The 20,455-nt window shown below is 35.4% G+C and overlaps 1 protein-coding gene across 1 annotated transcript; it reads right to left on the bottom strand.

The window, feature by feature from the left end:
* Window positions 1-598: 598 nt before the first annotated feature.
* On the bottom strand, window positions 599-5,116 carry LOC114296302 (uncharacterized). Its single transcript, XM_082903815.1, has 6 exons — window positions 4,865-5,116; window positions 4,666-4,771; window positions 1,618-3,460; window positions 1,298-1,502; window positions 1,023-1,216; window positions 599-943 (listed from the first exon to the last, which is right to left on the bottom strand). The coding sequence occupies exons 3-6, from the start codon at window positions 3,449-3,451 to the stop codon at window positions 786-788; spliced, it is 2,391 nt and encodes a 796-aa protein (XP_082759941.1). The 5' UTR covers window positions 3,452-3,460; window positions 4,666-4,771; window positions 4,865-5,116; the 3' UTR covers window positions 599-785.
* Between the last annotated feature and the right edge of the window lie 15,339 nt (window positions 5,117-20,455).

Genomic DNA, 20,455 nt, shown 5'->3' with positions numbered 1-20,455 from the left:
CAAACAGACATTTTTCAGAAGCAAAAAAGGTTGCATATGCAAAGAAAACAAAAGTACAAAGATGAAGACCCTAAGAACTAGGGACTAGGGTAAGAACGTCGGACTAATCTACTACAACGGTTGACGGTGGTTCAGCATTGGCAGTCAGCTGGGAGAGTTTCTCTACCATTATCTTGGCAACAATTTCAAGAAGGGATGTGGTTCTAAGACTATGCAGAAAACAGAAACGAAGGCAAGAATCTGGAAATACAACAAGAAAAACAAGAATAGAAAAACAGAGTCAAGAAGATGACAAAGTTGAAAGCAAGGTTTTAAAAATCGGACCGGTGAACGAACCGGAAAAATGATCGGGTGGACGGGTCACCGGTTCAACCGGTGGGTTGAACCGGATCGAACCGTGACGTCATAATTACGTCATAAATATTTTTTTAAAAAATATAAATTAATAATTTAAATATTAAATTTTCAATTTTTTTTTTAAAAAAAAATCTTAAATATTTTTAGTGATATTTTTCTATACTTAAAAAAAAAAAAAAAAAAAAAATCCTGAATATAAGCCATAACACTTCACATACTAACAACAAATTAAAGATGAAAATTTAGCCATCAAAAACAACAATCATAGTAATAAAAATTATGAAAGCATCCAACTAAAGCAATCCATAAAACATAAGTCACAAAAAAGACAAAACAAAGTCCAAAGTTTCCAAACATAAACAAACTAAGTCCAAAGAAAAAAATTCAACACAACACAACATAACATCACAAACAACAGCCGAAATCTCCTAGGGACGATAATTTAGCCAATCATCATCATCATTTTCGTTCGCATTTGCATTAGAGCTCGGATTGTTTGATCTATTATCAATGTTCACATCACCAAAAGATCCCAAGTCAATATCATCTCCAAGAAGTTCTACCTCCATATCATCCTCAACATCATCTACAATAGTTAAAATAAAATCATTAATGATAGATAAAAAAAAAATGTGTTGCATAATGATGAAACATTATTTTCTAACCATCTCGTAGACCATGACATTGCTTCTTATATCGTGGAGGCTCATCTTCTTCATAAAGCATTTTTTCGAGCTCATCATAATCAATCAATGGAGGCTCCTCTTGTTCTAGTCTTTCTTCTTCAATAATCCAAAACTCGGTTTTGTCAATGCTTTCAATGTCAATGGGATCATAATTCCTTGTTTTGTAATACCTCCTATATTGATTCAATTGTAAGACTAAATAAACGAATAAAATAAAGAATCCATTAGTTACTATATGAGAAAGATTAATTTACCTATTCTTCAATCGCAAGTTGTAATGAACATACACAAGATCATTAAGCCTATGATGTTCTAGTCTATTCCTCTTCTTTGTATGTATGCGTTCAAAGACACTCCAATTCCTTTCACACCCAGAAGAGCTGCTAGTTTGACTCAGAATTCGAATGGCCAACTTTTGCAAATTTGGAGCACTATGTCCAAACATCTTCCACCATTCATCTTATTATCAAGAAAGAAAGAAAAATATTATAATGATAATTATAATGATAAAATATTCCAAACAAAATCAAATAATAATGATAATTACTATTAAAAAAAAAGAGAGAGTGATTACCAGGTTGTGTTTTCTTAGATGTAGTAATGGCAAGCTCTCTTCCAAAACTATCTTGTCGATCTCGAAACAATCTAAGTTCATTCATGAGCTTCGTTTTACTTGATGTGGCTTTAGTTTCAATCACATCAAGTACACTATTCATAACCTCTGGCTTTTTGCAAAATGAAGCTTGATCATATTGAAAAGCTGGGTTCAACCAATAAGCTGCCGCATGTATATTCTTCCGCAATTGATTATCCCAACGAGTTTTAATGATTGTTGTGTAAGGCCTATACAACCTCTTATTTCTCTTGAAAATATCTTTAATACCTTTGAGTGCCCTATACATGCCTTCATAAACATATCCCATGGACGGTTTCTCATCTCCATCAACAATACGCAAAAGACGCATAAGTGGCTCAACAATCTTAACAGTGATGAAGCAATCCTTCCAAAATAGTTTATCTAAAATGATATCAATGGCATCCTTTCCTTTTTTCTCTTTGGCAAACCTTGAACTTGTAAACTCCTTACTTGTCACCAAAGCTTGCAAATCATGCATATGCTCATGAATACTATGCAATGCAAGAAAAGTAGTGGCAAAGCGCGTTGCTCCTGGGCGCACAATTTCAGTCCAATTCTTCTTCTTTCTCAACCGAGCTAACAACCATGAACGGTTATATATGTACCTTGTCACCGTTGATGCCTTAATAGCAAGCTCATGCACATGATTCATCTTGGAAATTTCACTTAAGATTAAGTTCAAGCAATGAGCTGCACATGGAGACCAATTTATAGATTTGTAAGTTGTATTTACAAGTCCTCCTGCAGCTTTATAATTTGCTCCATTATCTGTCACCATATGAACAACATTCGACACTCCCACCCACTCAATAACCTCTAGAAACAATTTAGAAAGAAGAGTAGCATCTTTGACAGCATCAAAGGCATCAATTGATTTCACAAAAGCAATTCCCATAGGGCTATACACAAGAAAATTTATTAGATTTCTTTGTCTACCATCAGTCCAACCATCACCCATAATAGTACATCCACACGTAGCCCATGAACTCTTCAAAGTGTCAATATACAATTGAAGCTCTTTTTTTGAGTCTCTCAATAAAAGAACTCGAAGTTGATGGTAAGTAGGGACCTTATATCCTGGACCAATGGCAATTGCGGCATCAAACATGGGCTGAAAATAAATGGAGTTCACAGCATTGATTGGAATACAAGTATCATAAAAGAATTTCCCAACAATCATATGTGCTCTATGTATGGCTTCTTTAGTTTGGAGAGCACTTTTGATAGTTGGTTGGGAACCCAGAGTGGTCCTTGGTGCAAAATAATCACCAATTTTTGTTGGTTCATGTTTCTTCCCCTTCCCTTTATGTGTCATTGGTGCTCTACTCTTATTCCCACTTCCAGCTCCTTCATTGATTGAAATGCCCTTATTGTTTCGAGGAATCGTTTCCACAACCTCATCATCATCATCAACATTAACGTAAACATCATCATCCTCAAATTGAAAACCACCTGGACCATAAGGATTTAATTCATCATAATTTTCTAGACTTTGCTTCTTTTTTTCATCAAATGCTTTCAAAGACTCATGCATTTGATACTGAATATCTGGGGGAACTTTTTTACATGGCCCAACCTCACCCGACTTCTTTGCAAGATGTTGCTTTATTCTATTAATCCCTCCACCTTTAATAGTTTTCCCACAATACATACATGAGTAAGTTTTCTTCCCATTAACATCTCGTCCCTCAATAACATGTGCCCATGCAATATCAGATTTTCCCCTTGTGGCTTGGGTGGAATTAGCTGTTGAATTTTGGCCAGATGACATCTCTCACAACTACCAGGTAGAATAAGAACAAATGAAAAAAAGAAAAAAGAAAAAACAATACTCCTATTCAAATTAAAATTCCACAAAGTAAGATTCATTACAATACAATACAGTACAATAATCATAATAAAGTTAAAAAATTATCCAAAAAAAAAATGAATGAAGAGCCTGAACTTCAGAGACTTAATGAATCATAATAAGATTCATTACAATTCAGAGACTTAATTATCCACAAAAAAAAAAAAAAAACAGAGCCTGAACTTCATCATTAATAAATTTCAAATTAAAGCTAAAATTAAAATTAAACATCTTAAAATGACGTAATTTGATTTTAATTTTAAACATAGACTGTTAAATTATCACAATATAACCATTACAAAAGGATTCATTGCAAAGAATTTTTATCCATATCTTAATTATACTTTGTTTGTTTTAAATTTGCTTGTCTATTTTACTGTTCCAGACATACCAAGAAATCATTTATATTTATATTTTTTTAATAATTTAAATTTTCTATATCTACGATAATTAATTGGAATAGTTTAATTTATATAAAAATTAATTAATTTTCTAAACAAAAATACATTATTTATAGATTAGATTAAAGGACAGAAAAGTAGAAACCAAACAAACAATTTAAAATGAAAGGACTGTAATTTATTTATAATTTATAATTTTAATTTTAATTTTAAGATGAAAGTAAGAAACCAAATACAATTTTAATTTTTTTGTTTAATTTTAGCTTTAAATCATAATAAATTTCATCATTAATAACTAACTTAAATTTCATCCTAAACAGAGCATAATAAATTTCATCATTAATAATAAATTTCATCTTCTTCTCCTCTCTAAAAAAAATAAAAAATAAAAAAATAAAAAAACAGAGCCTTCTCTTTTAATTTATAATTTTAATTTTAATTTTAAGATGAAAGTAAGAAACCAAATACAATTTTAATTTTTTTGTTTAATTTTAGCTTTAAATCATAATAAATTTCATCATTAATAACTAACTTAAATTTCATCCTAAACAGAGCATAATAAATTTCATCATTAATAATAAATTTCATCTTCTTCTCCTCTCTAAAAAAAAAAAAAAAAAAAAAAAAAAACACAGAGCCTTCTCTTGTTTTATTTGAGATACCTGTGTGTGTGTTGATTCAAATCAACAGTGAAGGAAAAAAACAGAGTTCGGAACTTTTTCGATTCGAAGATACCTGTGTTGATTTAATCAAGTGTTGATTTTGGTTGTCAAGTGTAGACCCAAAATAGAGATCAAACTTCAAAGATCAAAGATCGGGATCGGCTGTCGGAACGGAAGATCTGAAATAAAATAAAAGAAGTGAAGAAAAAAAAAAGAGATCAAAGATCCATGATCCATGGTGGAAAATAAAAGTGTAGACCCAAGAAGAGTACCTGTGTGAAGAAGAAGAAGGGATTAGGGATTCGGGAAGCCCGCTGCTGCTGAGTGAGAATGAATGAAGAACAAAAAAAGAATAAGATCTGAATTTTTTTTTTTTTTATATATAGAAAGCAAACCGGACCGGTTCGACTGACCCGTTACCGGGTCAACCGGTTCGCCGGTTAAACCGGTGGGTTGAACGGTTTTCACTAAATATCCCGGTTTTTTATGCTGGCCGGTTTAGGAGGGTTGACCGGACCGGAACCCCATCCGGTCACCGGTTCAACCGGTTGAACCGGCCGGTCCGGTTCGGTTTTTAAAACCTTGGTTGAAAGAATAAAACACAGGCACTAAGTAAGTATGTGAAGAACAAGAAAGTAATGAACCAGACATGATGCTAGCAACAGAAAGCGAATATGACAAGAACAGTTCCAGGCATTTTAGCAATAAGAAATCAAAAACTTGAAGACAGACGAGAACAGAAGGCCACAGATGGAAAATAAACAGACTCAAAGTAAATCAGAAGAGTTATGAAAGATTGAGCTTAATAAAAAAGTGAGAATTTATGAACCTACCAAATGAACGCCGATATAAAGATCGTCGGAGTCAAATAGGTGACTGGAAATCAGGAAACCCACCGGAGAGTGTGAACGGAGCAGTTGTAGAAAACTTAAAAAGAGATCAATGAAGGATTAGGGATATTTTTTTGAAAAGAGAAAAGTTTTAGCACAGAAAGCACATGAATGAATGCAAAATGAGAAGACAAAGGGAACGAGAGAAAGCTTTGTTGAAAACTCAAAAAAGGCGACAAAGAAATTGTACCTTGGGTGACGTACTTGTCAGGCAGCGTACGCAGAAACGACGCAAACCTGATAAGCGCGTACAAGCAAGTAAGGGATGAACGTATGAACAAAACGGTTGAGGAGCGTATGCATGGTAGCTCATACGCAGTTGCAAAGCTTCTGGAGTTTACGAATTGATGGAACCATAAACCTCGGCTAGGAGGTGCGATCTCAAGTAGCTTGAAAGGCATGAATCTTGATACTTGACACAAGTGGACAGTAAGGTCCAGGGAACTTTGAGGTCGGCGAGTTTGATCTCGGACAGAGGGGCACAGATGAACAAACAGTGTAAGTTCCATCACCCCAGAATGCCGAGGTAATAGAACTTAGGGGGCAGTTGTGGGGATATATTTTCTGAGTACCAACACGTGGCAAGGTGACGCTGACGTGTCAGCCGAGGTGCCACGTGTCCTGGTCGTGATGCCGAGGTGATCTCGGCAAGGCCGAGGTTATCTCCGAAGATATCGGAATCTGAGATAAGCGGATAAAGGACAAGAGTCCTAGAATAAAGAGGGAACTCAACCTAGATATGGACAAGAGTCCTAGATTGGGAGAAGACTTCAGTTTAGGTAAAGATAAGACTCTTAGAGAGTTTATCCTAATCCCACTAGGAGTCCCACATTAGCAGCAATCCTAAGTCCATTAGGGCCAGGCTCCTATTGGGACTAGGATTGTATTGGCTATAAAAGAGAGGCACCCCCATGGGTCTAAGGTATGCTTTTGATACTCAAGCTTGTGAGTTTAGCACTTGATTTATCTTTGAGAGATATACTGACTTGATCGTCGGAGTGCCCCCGGGTGGACGAACCACCGCCGGAATCTTCCCTTTCTGTTGCAGGTCAGCCAGGTGCCATCTATTCTGCCGGTGCTCTCCAGCTGGTTACTAAGCGGGCAGTGTGGTCAGAAAATCACTTACACAGAATATATTGATCATCAACATAGTTTTTTCAACTCTTTTTTCTGTCTGTTAATCTGTTTCCAGTCATCTTAATCTGTCAAAATTATATCTGTGTTTTCCACCTTGTTACTAGCCACCCAATCTTCGTCCCTGTCCTTGGTCAGTCCTTTGGTTAGGCAGTGTTGGATTTTAGGGGTCCTCCGAAATGGGTATGTGTGAAAGCCTAGTATGTGAAAACATGATAAATTTAGACAATGTATTAAGATTCCTGTAAAATAGTTTAATTAAAGAAAAATGAGTTGATTATTTAGAAGTAACTCTTCAATCAATTCTAGGTCAACAACTTTGCCCTCAATACTTAATCAAGGATTAGTAATTAATGAAGAAGAATTAGAAATACAAAATGATAAACTGGATTTAAGTTGGAATATACCAAAATTATCAGTTAAAGAGATTTATAAAACTACATTTTTACAATCTGCTTTTAATGTTAATCTGCATGTTAAAACATTAGAACAAGTTTATGCTTTAGAAAAGTCTAGAGAAACCTGTCACTTATTTGATGCTAACACTATTAAATGTCATTTAAAAACTGGTCACAATTTTATTCATTTAGGATTAATTCAAGTTGGAATCAAACCATTAACTCCACAAGGTAAAAATGCTTCTGTTTTATCATGTTTAAGAGATGCTCGTTTTATTGATTATAATGATAGTTTAATGGGTATGGTGAAAATTGGTCTTCACAAAGGACCTATTCATTTTAATTGTTTTCCTGATTTCACACTCAGTCTTAGAGATCCACACATATTAGATGCATTAACTCTAAATATTCAATTAAATGGTTCATTTACTAATATGAAAGACAAAACTCATAATATTGCTTTAATTTATCGTGTCCATTATAAATGTATTAAAACCAATTTAAATGTTCAAGCTTTACATAAAAGTCCTAAGGATAAAACATTACTGATTCAAACTAGTAACAATGATACTAATATAAATATCCCTCAAATTATAGAATGGAAAGATATTACTCTCCCTGATCAATGTGTTACGGTTAATAAAAATTACAAACATAATCAACAACAATCCACTAGTCAAGATATCCAAGATATTCAATAATTTACTGACGGTTCAGTCCGTATTAAATTTAATTGTAGTCAATCTTCTAGACATAGTACTTCTAGTATATCTACTGATGTTGAAACTGAAGATGAAATATTTAATACTCCTTTATTCCGAAAAAATAGTCAAATTAATTTTGGTCAACCCTCCCATAGTAAATTAAAAGGCATTGATAACTCTACAACTTCTCAAATTAGTAAACCTGTTTACTCTACTCACACACATTTACCTGAAGAAGATACTGAATCAAATAATTCTCCTACTCAAACTGATTTCGAAGTAATACCTCAAATCAATCCTCAATTAATGACAATTAGTAAATGTTTTGCTCCTGATCTTGATAAATTACATGTTGAATTTAAATCTAAAGAAAATAGGACTAAAAGACATGTTTATCGTGCTAAATATGATTCTACTCAACAATCTAAACTTACTAGAAAATGGTATGATTTTATGATTGAATATAGTATGGAAATTCTTTTCTTTGAATATTTAGACAACTATTACAAAAAGGTTAATACAATCACAAAACATAAATGGAAAACTTCTCCAAATAGTTCTGTCAGTTCTAGTCATCCTCCATTAGCTAATATAATTATTGAACACCAAGGATTTGATGTCCCAGCCGCTCCTTTTAAGCTGCCTGGTACTAACACTGAAATTAGAAAAGTTATTGAACAAAATAATTATACTAATCAATGTTTAAAAACAATTGGTAAACAATTAGACAAAATAGAAACCAATTTAGATGATTATTCGTCTAACAATACATCTACTAAACAATCCTTAGATCAACCTTTGCTTAATCTACCTAGTAATCATTCCAAACGAAATAGATTAGTTACCCAAGATAATACTACTGTTAAAGCCATAGAACAATTACTTACCAAATTAACTACTTCTGAGAAAGCCTTTCCTACTACTGAAAAAGGTCTTACTGTATTAAATTAACAACCTAGTATCGATACTGTTTCTCATCAATCTGAAACTGATACAACTGATGATGAAATTAATCAATTAGCTCAACAATTTCAATCCTCTAATCTGAATAAAATTCATTATCCTAAGCCTAATCCTACATCTCTTACTAAAAACTGGTATTCTAGACCTACTCCTCCTAATCTCCAATATGAAGAAACTAATCTTAATAATCAATTTTCTGTATCTGCTAAAAAATTGTACGAATGGAATATTGATGGTCTTAGTGAAGATCAAATACTTCAAAAATTAAATCATTTATCTATGGTTGCAAATAGTTATTTTAGTAACTACCCTGATTACACTCAACCTAAAATTGTTTCTTTAATCACTTCTGATTTTACTGGTATGCTCAAATCTTGGTGGGAAAAATACTTAACTGAAGATCAAGGAGAATCTATTTTACATGCTAATCAAAAAAATGAAAATGATTTACCTATCTTTGATGAAACTATTGGTTACTATAAACCTGATGGTGTTAATACATTAATCTATACCATAGTCAAACATTTCATAGGTACCCCTACTAATATTTATTCTCGCATACATGATCAACTTAGTAATCTTACTTGCCCTACATTAAGTGATTTTCGATGGTATAAAGATATTTTTACCTCTCGAGTTATGTTAAGAGAAGATTGTACTAAATCCTTTTGGAAAGAAAAATTTATAAATGGATTACCCAGTCTTTTTGCTCATAAAATCAGAGATGTACTTAGTCAACCTATAGGCGTTATTGAATATGATAATTTAACTTACGGTGATATAATTAGTACTATTCAAAAAGAAGGCCTACGAATGTGTATTGATCTTAAACTTAGTCAAAAAGCTGCTAAAGATAAATATAAGGCTAAATATGAATTAGGTAACTTTTGTGAACAATATGATTTACCACCTATAGCACCCTCTCGCCGCAAAAATCATAAATACTCTAAACATAAGTCATCCTCCAAATATTCTAATAAATATAAAAAGAATTATACACCTTCTAAATCCACTGATAAATTCTATACTAAACCAAAAAAGAAATAGTATAAGGAATCACATCCAAAATTTAAATCTCATAAAGATGTTACTTGTTATAATTGTGGTCAAAAAGGTCATTATTCTAATAAATATAAAGAAAAACAAAAATTAAAAGATAAAGTTAATCAACTACAAATTAATGATGAATCAAAAAATCAATTATATGAAATGTTTCAATTAAACCAATCTGTTAGTAATTCGCCTTCTGATAATCCTGATACTTCATCTGATTACCATTCACCGAGTGATGCTTATGATAAAAATATTGAATTAGGATGTAATGATGTTTGTTGTAAACCAGTTAAACAAATCACTATTCTTACTAAACAAAATCAAGAAGAAACTGCTCTTATTGAATTAATTAGTCGATTAGAAGATCTCGAGTTAAAACAAAAATATACTGATAAATTAAAATTTTTACTAACCAATCATGATAAAAAAACCTAAGTTTGATAAACCAATTATTAGTTTATTCAAAACCTTAGACATATTTAAAACTAAACACAAAGAAATTACATTACAGGATTTACAACATGAAATTAATCAGATTAAACAAACCATCAAAGATTTACAAAATAAAGATAAATTATTAGAAGATGAGATTACTATTTTAAAAATTAATAAAAGTTTAGATAATTTCCAAGCTAATGATGCCATTTCCCCAGAAGAATCTGATAATGAATCTGAACATACTTATCCTGATAATCTTTTATTTGATAATCAATCACATCAATCTCACAATCATGAAAACAAAAGATTAAATCTTCTCAATAAAATACATATTCAAAAATGATAATCTAAAATTAAACTCGTAATTAATAATTTTGAATTAGACGTTATTGCTCTTATTGATACTAGTGTTGATCTTAATTGTATTCAAGAAGGACTAATCCTTACTAAATATTATGAAAAAAACAAATGAAAAATTAACTTCTGCTAATGGCAGTAAAATGCGTATTAAATATAAATTACCCAAAGTCCATATATGTCAACATAATGTTTATTTCAAAACCTCATATGTTTTAGTTAGAAATATGACTGATAAAGTTATTTTAGGAACACCATTTATATTCTTATTATGTCCTTTTACTACATCTAGTGAAGGAATAACAACCCAAGTTTTTGGACAAACAGTTACTTTTAAATTCTTATCACCACCTGAAATATTGGAATTAAATCAATTGAAAGACTATTCTATTTCCCAATCTATTAATCGATTAACTCGTCAGTTACGATTTCTCAAAGAAGAAGTCAATTATAAACGTATTGAACAACAATTAACTGATCCTGTTGTTATATCTCAAATTGAAGAATTTAAATTAAAATTAGAAACAACTATTTGTTCTACTTTACCAACTACCTTTTGGCTTAGAAAAAAACATGTAGTCACTTTACCATACATGAAAATTTTTAATGAAAGACAAATTCCTACTAAATCTCGACATATTTAAATGAATTATGAATTAGTAGAAATGTGTAAAAAAGAAATCAATGAACTATTAAAAAATCGAATTATTCGTCCTAGTAAATCACCATGGTCTTATCTTGAACGAGGTGTCCCTCGTTTAGTCATTAATTATAAACCATTAAATAAAATTTTAGAATGGATTCGCTATCCTATTCCTAATAAAAAAGACTTATTCAAAAGACTTAGTCGAGCTGTTATTTTTAGTAAATTTGATTTAAAAAGTAGTTTTTGGCAAATACAAATCCATCCTAAAGATAGATATAAAACTGCTTTTACTATACCTTTTGGTCACTATGAATGGAATGTTATGCCTTTTGGATTAAAGAATGCACCTAGTGAATTTCAAAATATAATGAATGATATTTTCAATCCGTTTAGTCATTTTTCCATAGTTTATATTGATGATATTCTCATTTTTTTAAAATCACTTAATGAACATTAGAAACATCTTACCGCTTCTTTTGTACTATTAAAAGTCATGGTCTAGTCATATCTGCTCCTAAGATTAAATTGTTCCAAACTAAAGTTAGATTTTTAGGATATGATATTCACCAGAATACAATTCTACCAATTAGTCGCTCTATTGAATTTGCTTCTAAATTTCCTGATGAAATTTTCGATAAAACCCAGTTACAACGTTTTTTAGGATCACTGAATTATATTGCTGAATTTTACAAAGACCTTAGGAAAACTTGTCAACCTCTGTTTGATCGATTAAAAGACAATCCTCCTCCTTGGTTTTCTACTCATACTGCTATTGTTAAACAAGTCAAACAATATGTCAAGTCTCTTCCTTGTCTTAGTATTCCTACTGAAAATTCATTCAAAATTATTCAAACTGATGCCTCTGACATTGGTTATGGTGGCATCCTTCTCCAGAAAATTACTCCCCAGTCATCTGAACAAATTGTTCGTTATCATTCTGGTGTCTGGAATAAAGAACAAAAGAATTATAGTACTATTAAACAAGAAAATTTATCTACTGTTTTATGCATTAGTAAATTTCAAGATGATATTTTAAATCAAAAATTTTTACTTCGTGTTGATTGTAAGTCTGCTAAGTATGTTTTAGAAAAAGATGTTCAAAATCTTGTTAGTAAGCAAATTTTTGCCCGATGACAATCTATATTAAGTATTTTTGATTTTGACATTGAATATATTCCTGGTTGTCAAAATTCTATTCCTGATTTTCTTACCAGAGAATTTTTACAGGGTGGATAATCATGCCTATTCCCTCTATTTCATCCCATAAAAAAAAAATTAAACACTACAAATCCCTGATTAAGCATACTACTCATCGCCTTGCCTTTCTCAAATCGACCCATTTAGCTACTAAAAGAGCCCAGTACATACAATTTCATCGGATTAAAGCTCAGAAACAATAACTTGCTCATTATATTAACTGTTTACATGAACATACTGATCAATTAGATATCCTTAGTGGATGCTAATTTATCTCCTCTATTTCACAGATGTCTCGTCCACAGCCTCCTTCTAAAGCCTTGGTCCCATCTAGTCACCCGCTTGTTCCTTCTCCATTGGAGTTAGTCACCAAATACCATCCTGCTGAATTGGTTAATCGTTACCAAATTCTTGGTAACATTCCTAAACCTAGTTATACATCTGCTTTGGCTACTGATCTTTTTGCTTCATCTAGTCAAGCCGTTACTCCATACCCTCCTAATCCTATTAAATCAGCCCGATCTGATTATGTTAAATCCACCACTACTAATCTCTTTTTCAAAGAACCTAGTCACCCAAAGAGTCATGCTGTTCATGATCTGGTTAAATCTTATTTCCCTCCTGGATAGCATTTTATTCCTCTCCATCCAGAAAAAACAATTACTTTCTATAAAGACATCCTGTTCAACCATCAGTCAATTATGATTAAACTCATTTATGATCGCACTTACACAAGTAAAATTGTGTACCATTCACTCTATATTCACAACTTTGTTTCTCTAGTTGATTGGGGTTTTCCTTATCAACTACGAGATCTGCCTGGTCATTCAATTCAATACAGTTACTATGATTACATTGATGCTTGGTTCAAAGTTCTCTTATATCAAAATGAGTCAAATAGTCACTCCTGGTTTCTTCAGTTTGATCAAAAATTCAAATCTTAATTACCTACTTGGTTTCTACGATGGTGGACTCAGTATGGCGTCATCCCAAAGATCTTCACATCCATAATTATGGATCAAGTTAACTATTTCTCCATTGTTTTCTCATTCACTCCACAGCAAAGGAAATTCCCTCTATTGCTTATTTTTATATCCAAATAAAAAATCCCTTGGATATTCAAATGGCAATATAGTACTTCTGATGATGTTATTTACCAGCAACACATGGTTAAATGGTGGGATAATTTCAAGATTCCACGCATTGTTGAAATTGTTCAAACTGAATTTCCAATCAACATTCATGCCCCTACACCTGTCATGATTAAAGCTCAGCGAAACCCAACTACTCCATTAACACAAGGAAGCCAACTTCCTCCAGTCAATCTTGGAAGCCCATCATCTAGTTCTTCTAAGCCCAAGTCATCCAAATAAAAGATTACATCCAAGTCAGCAAAGCCCAGTACTGACCAGCCCAAGTCAAAGGATAAATCCAAATCAAAGGTTAAGCCCAAGTCCAAGTCATCTAAGGATGAACTCCTCCAAATGGCTCGCCTCCTCATGGCCCAAGCCAAGTCAGACTCGGATAACAGCAGTTCAGAAGATGGTTCAAACAGTTCAAACTCTTCTGAAGGTTCAACTACTTAAAATCCATATAGACCCGAGTTTCAAGATGCTCATGACCCATATGCTTAATTCAGTCATTGGATTCTATATAGCTATAATTATTAGCTTCAATCAATACTCGTCTTTTGAGAAAAGCTGCTGATATATATATCTATATTGATTCTCTCAGTCACATGCCTCAAAGCAATGAATAGTAAAAAAGTCAACATTACTATTCATTACTGTTCACTATTCATCATTACTGTTCACTATTCATCATGAATAGTAAAAAAGTCAACATTACTGTTCACTATTCATCAAAAAGTCAACATTACTATTCATCATTCATCATGATTCATCCCATCGACAAATTCAGCATAGTAAAAGCTTTAGTCACTTACCGAAAGCAGCAGATGACTCCCATGTGATCCTGATACTCCTTTCAAGTCAAGATTATTCACTCACAAGGCTCACAGTATTCACTCACAAGGCTAACAATGGTCTCTTTTGATTATAAAAGAGCCTCTTCAGTCAAGAATAAGACAGGATTAAGAAAAATTGAGAGCATTCATTCCGCAAGAAAATAGCTTTCTCTGTAATTTTATATTTTCGAAAATTGTTTTCAGTTTACAAATTATGTATTTTGAAGAACTGCTTGCTTCATTCCAGTAAACAATTGTAAGTTTTATTAATGTGTAAGTTTTATTAATGTTTATTTGAAGTTATTGTTAAACTATTTTTTGTTTATTATTATTATTATTTTAGTACTACTTCCTGTTTCCGTTCCCTTCATTATTATTATTATTTACTTCCTGCTTCCGTTCCCTTTGGTATTATATATATATATATATAAAATTTGAGAAGGATGCATGTCTTTTTTATTTATTTTTAAAAAATTTCTCCCCTTAAACTCTCACCTAATTAGGAAAGAGTTTCAAGGGAAAAATTAAGGAATGTAACATTACTCTTTTAAAATAAAATAAAATTGTATATACGGGTGTCAACCCTACTTTTAAGTATGAAAGTAGTACAATAAACTTTTCTTTCTAAATGATAATATTGTATACTGGTGTCAAACTTTTTTTTTTCAATAGTTGTTTATAATATAAGTTATGTGAGGACATAATTTTTAAATGGCAACATGTGGCCGAGGTGTCACCGAAGTGCCAGCCGAGGTGCCACGTGTCCTGGTCATGACGCTGAAATTGTCTCGGCTAGGCCGAGGTTATCTGCGAAGATACCGGAATCCAGGATAAGCGGATAAGGGACAAGAGTCTTAGAATGGAAGAAGACTTCAGTTTAGGTAAAGATAAGACTCTTAGAGAGTTTATCCCAATCATACTAGGAGTCCAAGATTAGCAGTAATCCAAAGTCCATTAGAGCTAGGCTTCTATTGGGACTAGAATTATGTTGGCTATAAATGGGAGGCACCCTCATGGGTCTAAGGCATGCTTTTTATGCTCTGTCTAGTGAGTTAAGCACTATTGGTTATCTTTGAGAGATATTTTACTGACTTGATTGTCGGAGTGCCCCCGGGTGGACGAGCCACCGCCGAGATCTTCTCTTTCTGTTGTAGGTCAGTCAGGTGCCATCTATTCTGCTAGTGCTCTCCAGTTGAATACTGAGTTTGGCAGTGTGGTCAGAAATCGACCCACATAATTTGGCGCTGTCTGTGGGAACGAAAGAAGAATAGATGGCCAACAACGGACAGAAAGAGAAGGTTGAGAACGACACTCCTAATGGGAGTGTGAAACCTGTAGACCTTGACATCGAAGAAGACAACTACAACAAAGAGACTTACGATAAGAATCACGAAGGAAAGGACGTCGGCCAAGAGAGCGACGTACCAAAGAAAACGGACCGGAGCGGGTATCAGAACAAGGGTGACCTCCAGGTATGGAAAGAAAGATGTCTACGGAGGGACGATGAGGTAAAGGCCATGGTGAACAAATTGGCAGACCTACAAATAGTGGTCAATTTCACGATGCAAAATAACGTCATACAGCCACCGTTCCCACTACAAGATACGCCGATTCCAGCGGCAAAGGAGGATACCTGAAAAGAGGGGCAGAAAACAGTCCCTACAGTCCTCCAGCACAACAGGACTGAAAAATACTGTCCCCGGCCTTCAAGGGAGGTCGAGCGAGGAGAGTCAAGAAGGAAAGAATCGAGGAGGATGCATCACACCAAGGAAGCCGACCCTAAAGAACATCAGCATGTTCAAGGGCAGGAGTTGTACTTCGACGCAACCAATGGAGGGAAGTCCAAAAAGACCCATAATGAAACTGGAAGTAGTGCACCAAAAAGGCTAAAGTCAGGAGATAGTCGAGCTCCTAGACGGACCAAAGAAGATCTGGGGGATCACCTACAAAAGAAGCAACAAGATGCCGAGGTAATCTCCCCGGTCAAGCTGAGAACGCCGTTCTCGGTAGAATTGGACAAATTCGAAGCCCCGAAGAGGTTTAGCATGCCGAGATTCCAGATCTACGACGGTAAGTCGGACCCCAACTTTCATGTCGGCTTGTACCTGAACTCGATGGCGTTGTACACCGGGAACGAGCCGTTGCTCTGCAAGGTGTTCCCCTCATCCTTCAGAAAAATTGCATCGGACTGGTTTCACAAGTTGCCGAAAGGAACTGTGAAAACCTGGGAAAGCCTGGCCGAGATGTTTGTGGCCAGGTTCGTGACAAACAAGCTACAGCCACTGAGGGTGGACGCCCTAATGGCCCTGAAGATCGGCGAGGATGAAACCCTTAGGGCCTATGCCAAAAGGTATTATGAGATATTCAACCGAATACCAGGATGCAACCAAGAGGTGGCAGTCGTGTCATTTAAAAATGGCTTGAAGGATGACTGCCTACTTCGAAAATCACTGGCAAAGACATTGCCGAAAAGCATGGAGGAGTTGATGGCCAGCATAGAAAAGTATGCCAGAGCCGAGAAAGACACGCCAGGGACAAAGGCGTCCAAACAAGAGAAGAGAAATGGTTCGCCAAAGCGAAGCCGAGATAACACTGGATACGAGAAGACAAAAGCTCAGCCCAAGTGAGCAGATCCCAGATCCCAGAAGACAGGATCTCGGCCTAGATGATTAAGTCTGAGGAGAGAAGAGCTTGGCCTAAGTTAAAGAATTTTTATATAAGATCCATCAAGGAATACGCGGAAGCCATGCAGGGGGAAGATCCCTTGCCCATAAAGCAATATCATAGGGATTCTTTTGGCCTTACATGCAAAAGGAAGCTGAAGCCTATATAAAAAAACATGAAATTGCTTTGAAATCCACCTGCAATGTGCGATAGAATAACAATTCGGCTGGGGGCATACTAGCAACAACTTGTTAGGGCTTACAACAAGAAGGTCAGCCTAAGAGAGTTCAAAGTTAGGGACATCAGTGTAGACACCCCATTTTTGACCGTCCTCAAGACTTGAACGTCATCGTTTGAACACTCGATAATTATTCATGCTCGTGTTCATTTTGAGTTCCTGGAGGTTTCGGCCACGCGCCTTGCCTCAAGATCTCTCAACTTGACTGTTTTGTGCTTGGTTGTGGACCAAGCACTTGTGTTTTTGCTTTTAAGGGAAGAGGGTGGCTTGTTAGCCATTCCCTCAACCCATCGGCCAAGGCATGAAGCCATCGGCCCTTTTTTCTTGCCATCGGCCAAAGGTGCTGGCCGATCGGCACTGTTTTGGTCGGTCGGCCACCTTTGTTGGTCAATCAGCCATATTTTTTGGCCGACCCATTTCCATCTGCTTTTGGCAGATATTTTGCGCTAGCTGGAACAGTTGGCACGCACAATTCCCCCATCCATACACGTGTGTGGAGGGATTTGAGCCTTACTTAGCTTCTCTAAGAAGCTTTGCAAAATTGGTTTTCTATCAAAGGAGAGCCTCCTCTCCCTTTCTAGGGGTTCTAGAAATCTGAGATACAAGTTAGATATATATATCTATCTTTATATCTCCCCCTCTCTAGATTTGTGTGTGTGTTTGAGCTCAAAAGTGTGTTTTGTTCTTACTATTGCACACAAACAACTAGAGTTACACTATCCTTGGTTGCTGAGGCACTAAAAGGTTGATAATAGAGTTCTTGGGCTATTTTTGATCCAAGAAGATTGCTGGAGTTGTGTTCTTGAAGTTGTTCTTCAAGGGTGAGTCAACTTGCTTTTGATACCCCATTTTGGCTTAAACTTTTACACATACTTCTATATTGTTTTAAGGTTAACTCTAAACTACAAAAAGTTCTGATTTTGTATGCTTGTTATGGTTTCTTAAGGTCACTTTTTGGTTGGGGGTTGTCTACCCCCTCTTAGGCCTTGTTTGGCCTTATTTTGTGCCTTTACTTTTGAGCTTTGGGATCATCTTATTTTGACCTTCCCACCACTGAAATCCAGAGAATTTTCAATGGTGGAGAAGTGGTTTTGGAGTCTTGTATAGGAGGGGGACCCCCCCTCTCCTTATGTCTCATATGCTTGTGTTGTTGGCTTATAAGAGTAGCATGTTTACTTAGCATGTCTTGGTTCTATTTCAGCACTTTTTAGTGGCTTTTAGGATCTGCCTTAACTCTATTCCATGTTGGTTTGATGGCATCTTGCATGCTTCATATACTTGTAGAGTAATCTTGCATGTTTGCATAACATGCATCTTGTGTTTGGACCACTATTCTTGCATGTTTTGGCTCAACTCCAAGGAGCTTTCCCTCATGTTTTACCATGATTAAACTCTGTTCGGTGTTGTCTTAGTCATGCATGCATTGTTTTGCATAGTCTTGGTTCATTCTAGCTTGTGAGTTTTGTGCCTTGAGTTCATTAGCATGTGTTACTTGAAGTATTTTCATGATTTGGCATCATGTGAAATGTAATTTCAGTCCATGTTTCATGGTTACACACTTGCATTTATCACCCATTCCATGCTTTGGATAGTTTGTGTTTCATGCCTTAAGAATAGGTCATTGTGCATGCCATCATACTTAGGCCTTTGGGATGCCATCTAAGTGGGTTTTTGGGCTCATTCTAACATGCCATAACTCTAATTTTATTGGCCTAAGTCATGCCATGCTTGGTTGTAATAGGTGCAGTGCAATTCCCCCTTTTGGCCTTGTATGCGTCTTGTTTTGTGCTCACCTTTCTAGCATGTTTTGGCTTCATCCCATGCATGTTCTAGCCTTGTTTTGGACTGCCTTGGGACTATTTTGGGTCACATCGGTCCTTTGGGGCTTGGTTGGTATGGCCATGGTTCAAGTACCTTGGCTTGCTTTGAACTTGAAGTCCATTAGCATGCCTTGCTTGTGTTATGTGTTTGATTTGACATCACTCTTAACATAATTTCAGAGCTTATAGTGTCACCATACTACTATGATTGTCACCCCTCGCTCATGTTTGGGTGTTGTGACCTTATGCCTTAACTCTTGGACCATTGCATGTGCATGCTCATTGTGCATTTCATTCTATCACTTCATCATTTTGGCCACTGTTTTTGGTGTGGCTGAGGCCTATCCATTTTCAATGTAAGTCCATGGATCATGCGGTTTGTGTGTCGTTGCATGCTTATCGCATTGTATGTTGTCACATCCTTGTTATTGGTTTTGTTGTCGCATGCCTATTACATTGCATGCTTGTATGTTTAGGTTGCATTTTGCATGCTTGCTAGTTTGCATTTTGTTACATGCTTGATTAGGTTGCATTGCATTTGGCATGCTTGTTACCTTAGCCTTGTACATGCTTAGGTTGCATAGCATTACATTTCCATGTTGCATTGTGTTTGGCATATTTGCATGCATTGCATTGCGTTTGGTTTGAGGTGTCAAACCAAACACAAGGAGCGAGGAACGTTCGTACTTGAAGTGATGAAACGTGCCTCAATCCTTAGTTGCCGACACTCTTGATCCAACATGATAGAGTGTGAGGCTTTCATGTGTTTTGTGCATTCATTTCATATTCATTTGCACACTTGGCTTCTTTGGCCACCATGCATTGAAATGCGTGATTGATGGCCCAAGGGTCGAGGACGCCCTTGAGTTCATAACATGATAGGGAGGGTGGTTGTACAAGCATTGTCTTGAAAATGCATTGCCATGCTTTGTTTGTCCTCTGCTGCAGCAACAGGAGCATTCTGTAGGAACAGATGGTCGGTCGACCATATTAAGTGTCGATCGACTAAATGTGTCTGGTTGAGAGCCCCATTATTGGTCGATGACCAGTTCCCCTTGGTCGATGGTCTTTCCACCTGGTCAATGGCCTCTTACAGCACTGAGAAGGTGATTCAAAAGCATCCTTGAGACTTACACAGTTTTCAGAGGTGCAGAGCAGTATAAACAGAGGCAGCATGAGCATGACGATAGATTTTCGAGCGGAACCGAGCCTGCATGCATTTGTCCCTCTTTTCGAGGCCTCTTTACCGCTTTAGTAGCTTAATTAATCTGTTTAATTAGTTAAGTGTTGTGTAATAATTAATTAGCTAATTAGTTAGTTAATTAGTCAGTTTGTATTATTCATTCGGACCCTCCGTCGAGAGGGCGAACTTTGTAATAAGTGTGCGTGAGTGTG

The sequence above is a fragment of the Camellia sinensis genome, chromosome 13, assembly GCF_055761805.1.
Source record: "Camellia sinensis isolate YWXY chromosome 13, ASM5576180v1, whole genome shotgun sequence".
Taxonomy (NCBI): Eukaryota; Viridiplantae; Streptophyta; class Magnoliopsida; order Ericales; family Theaceae; genus Camellia; species Camellia sinensis.
This window is presented reverse-complemented; position numbering and strand designations above follow the sequence as displayed.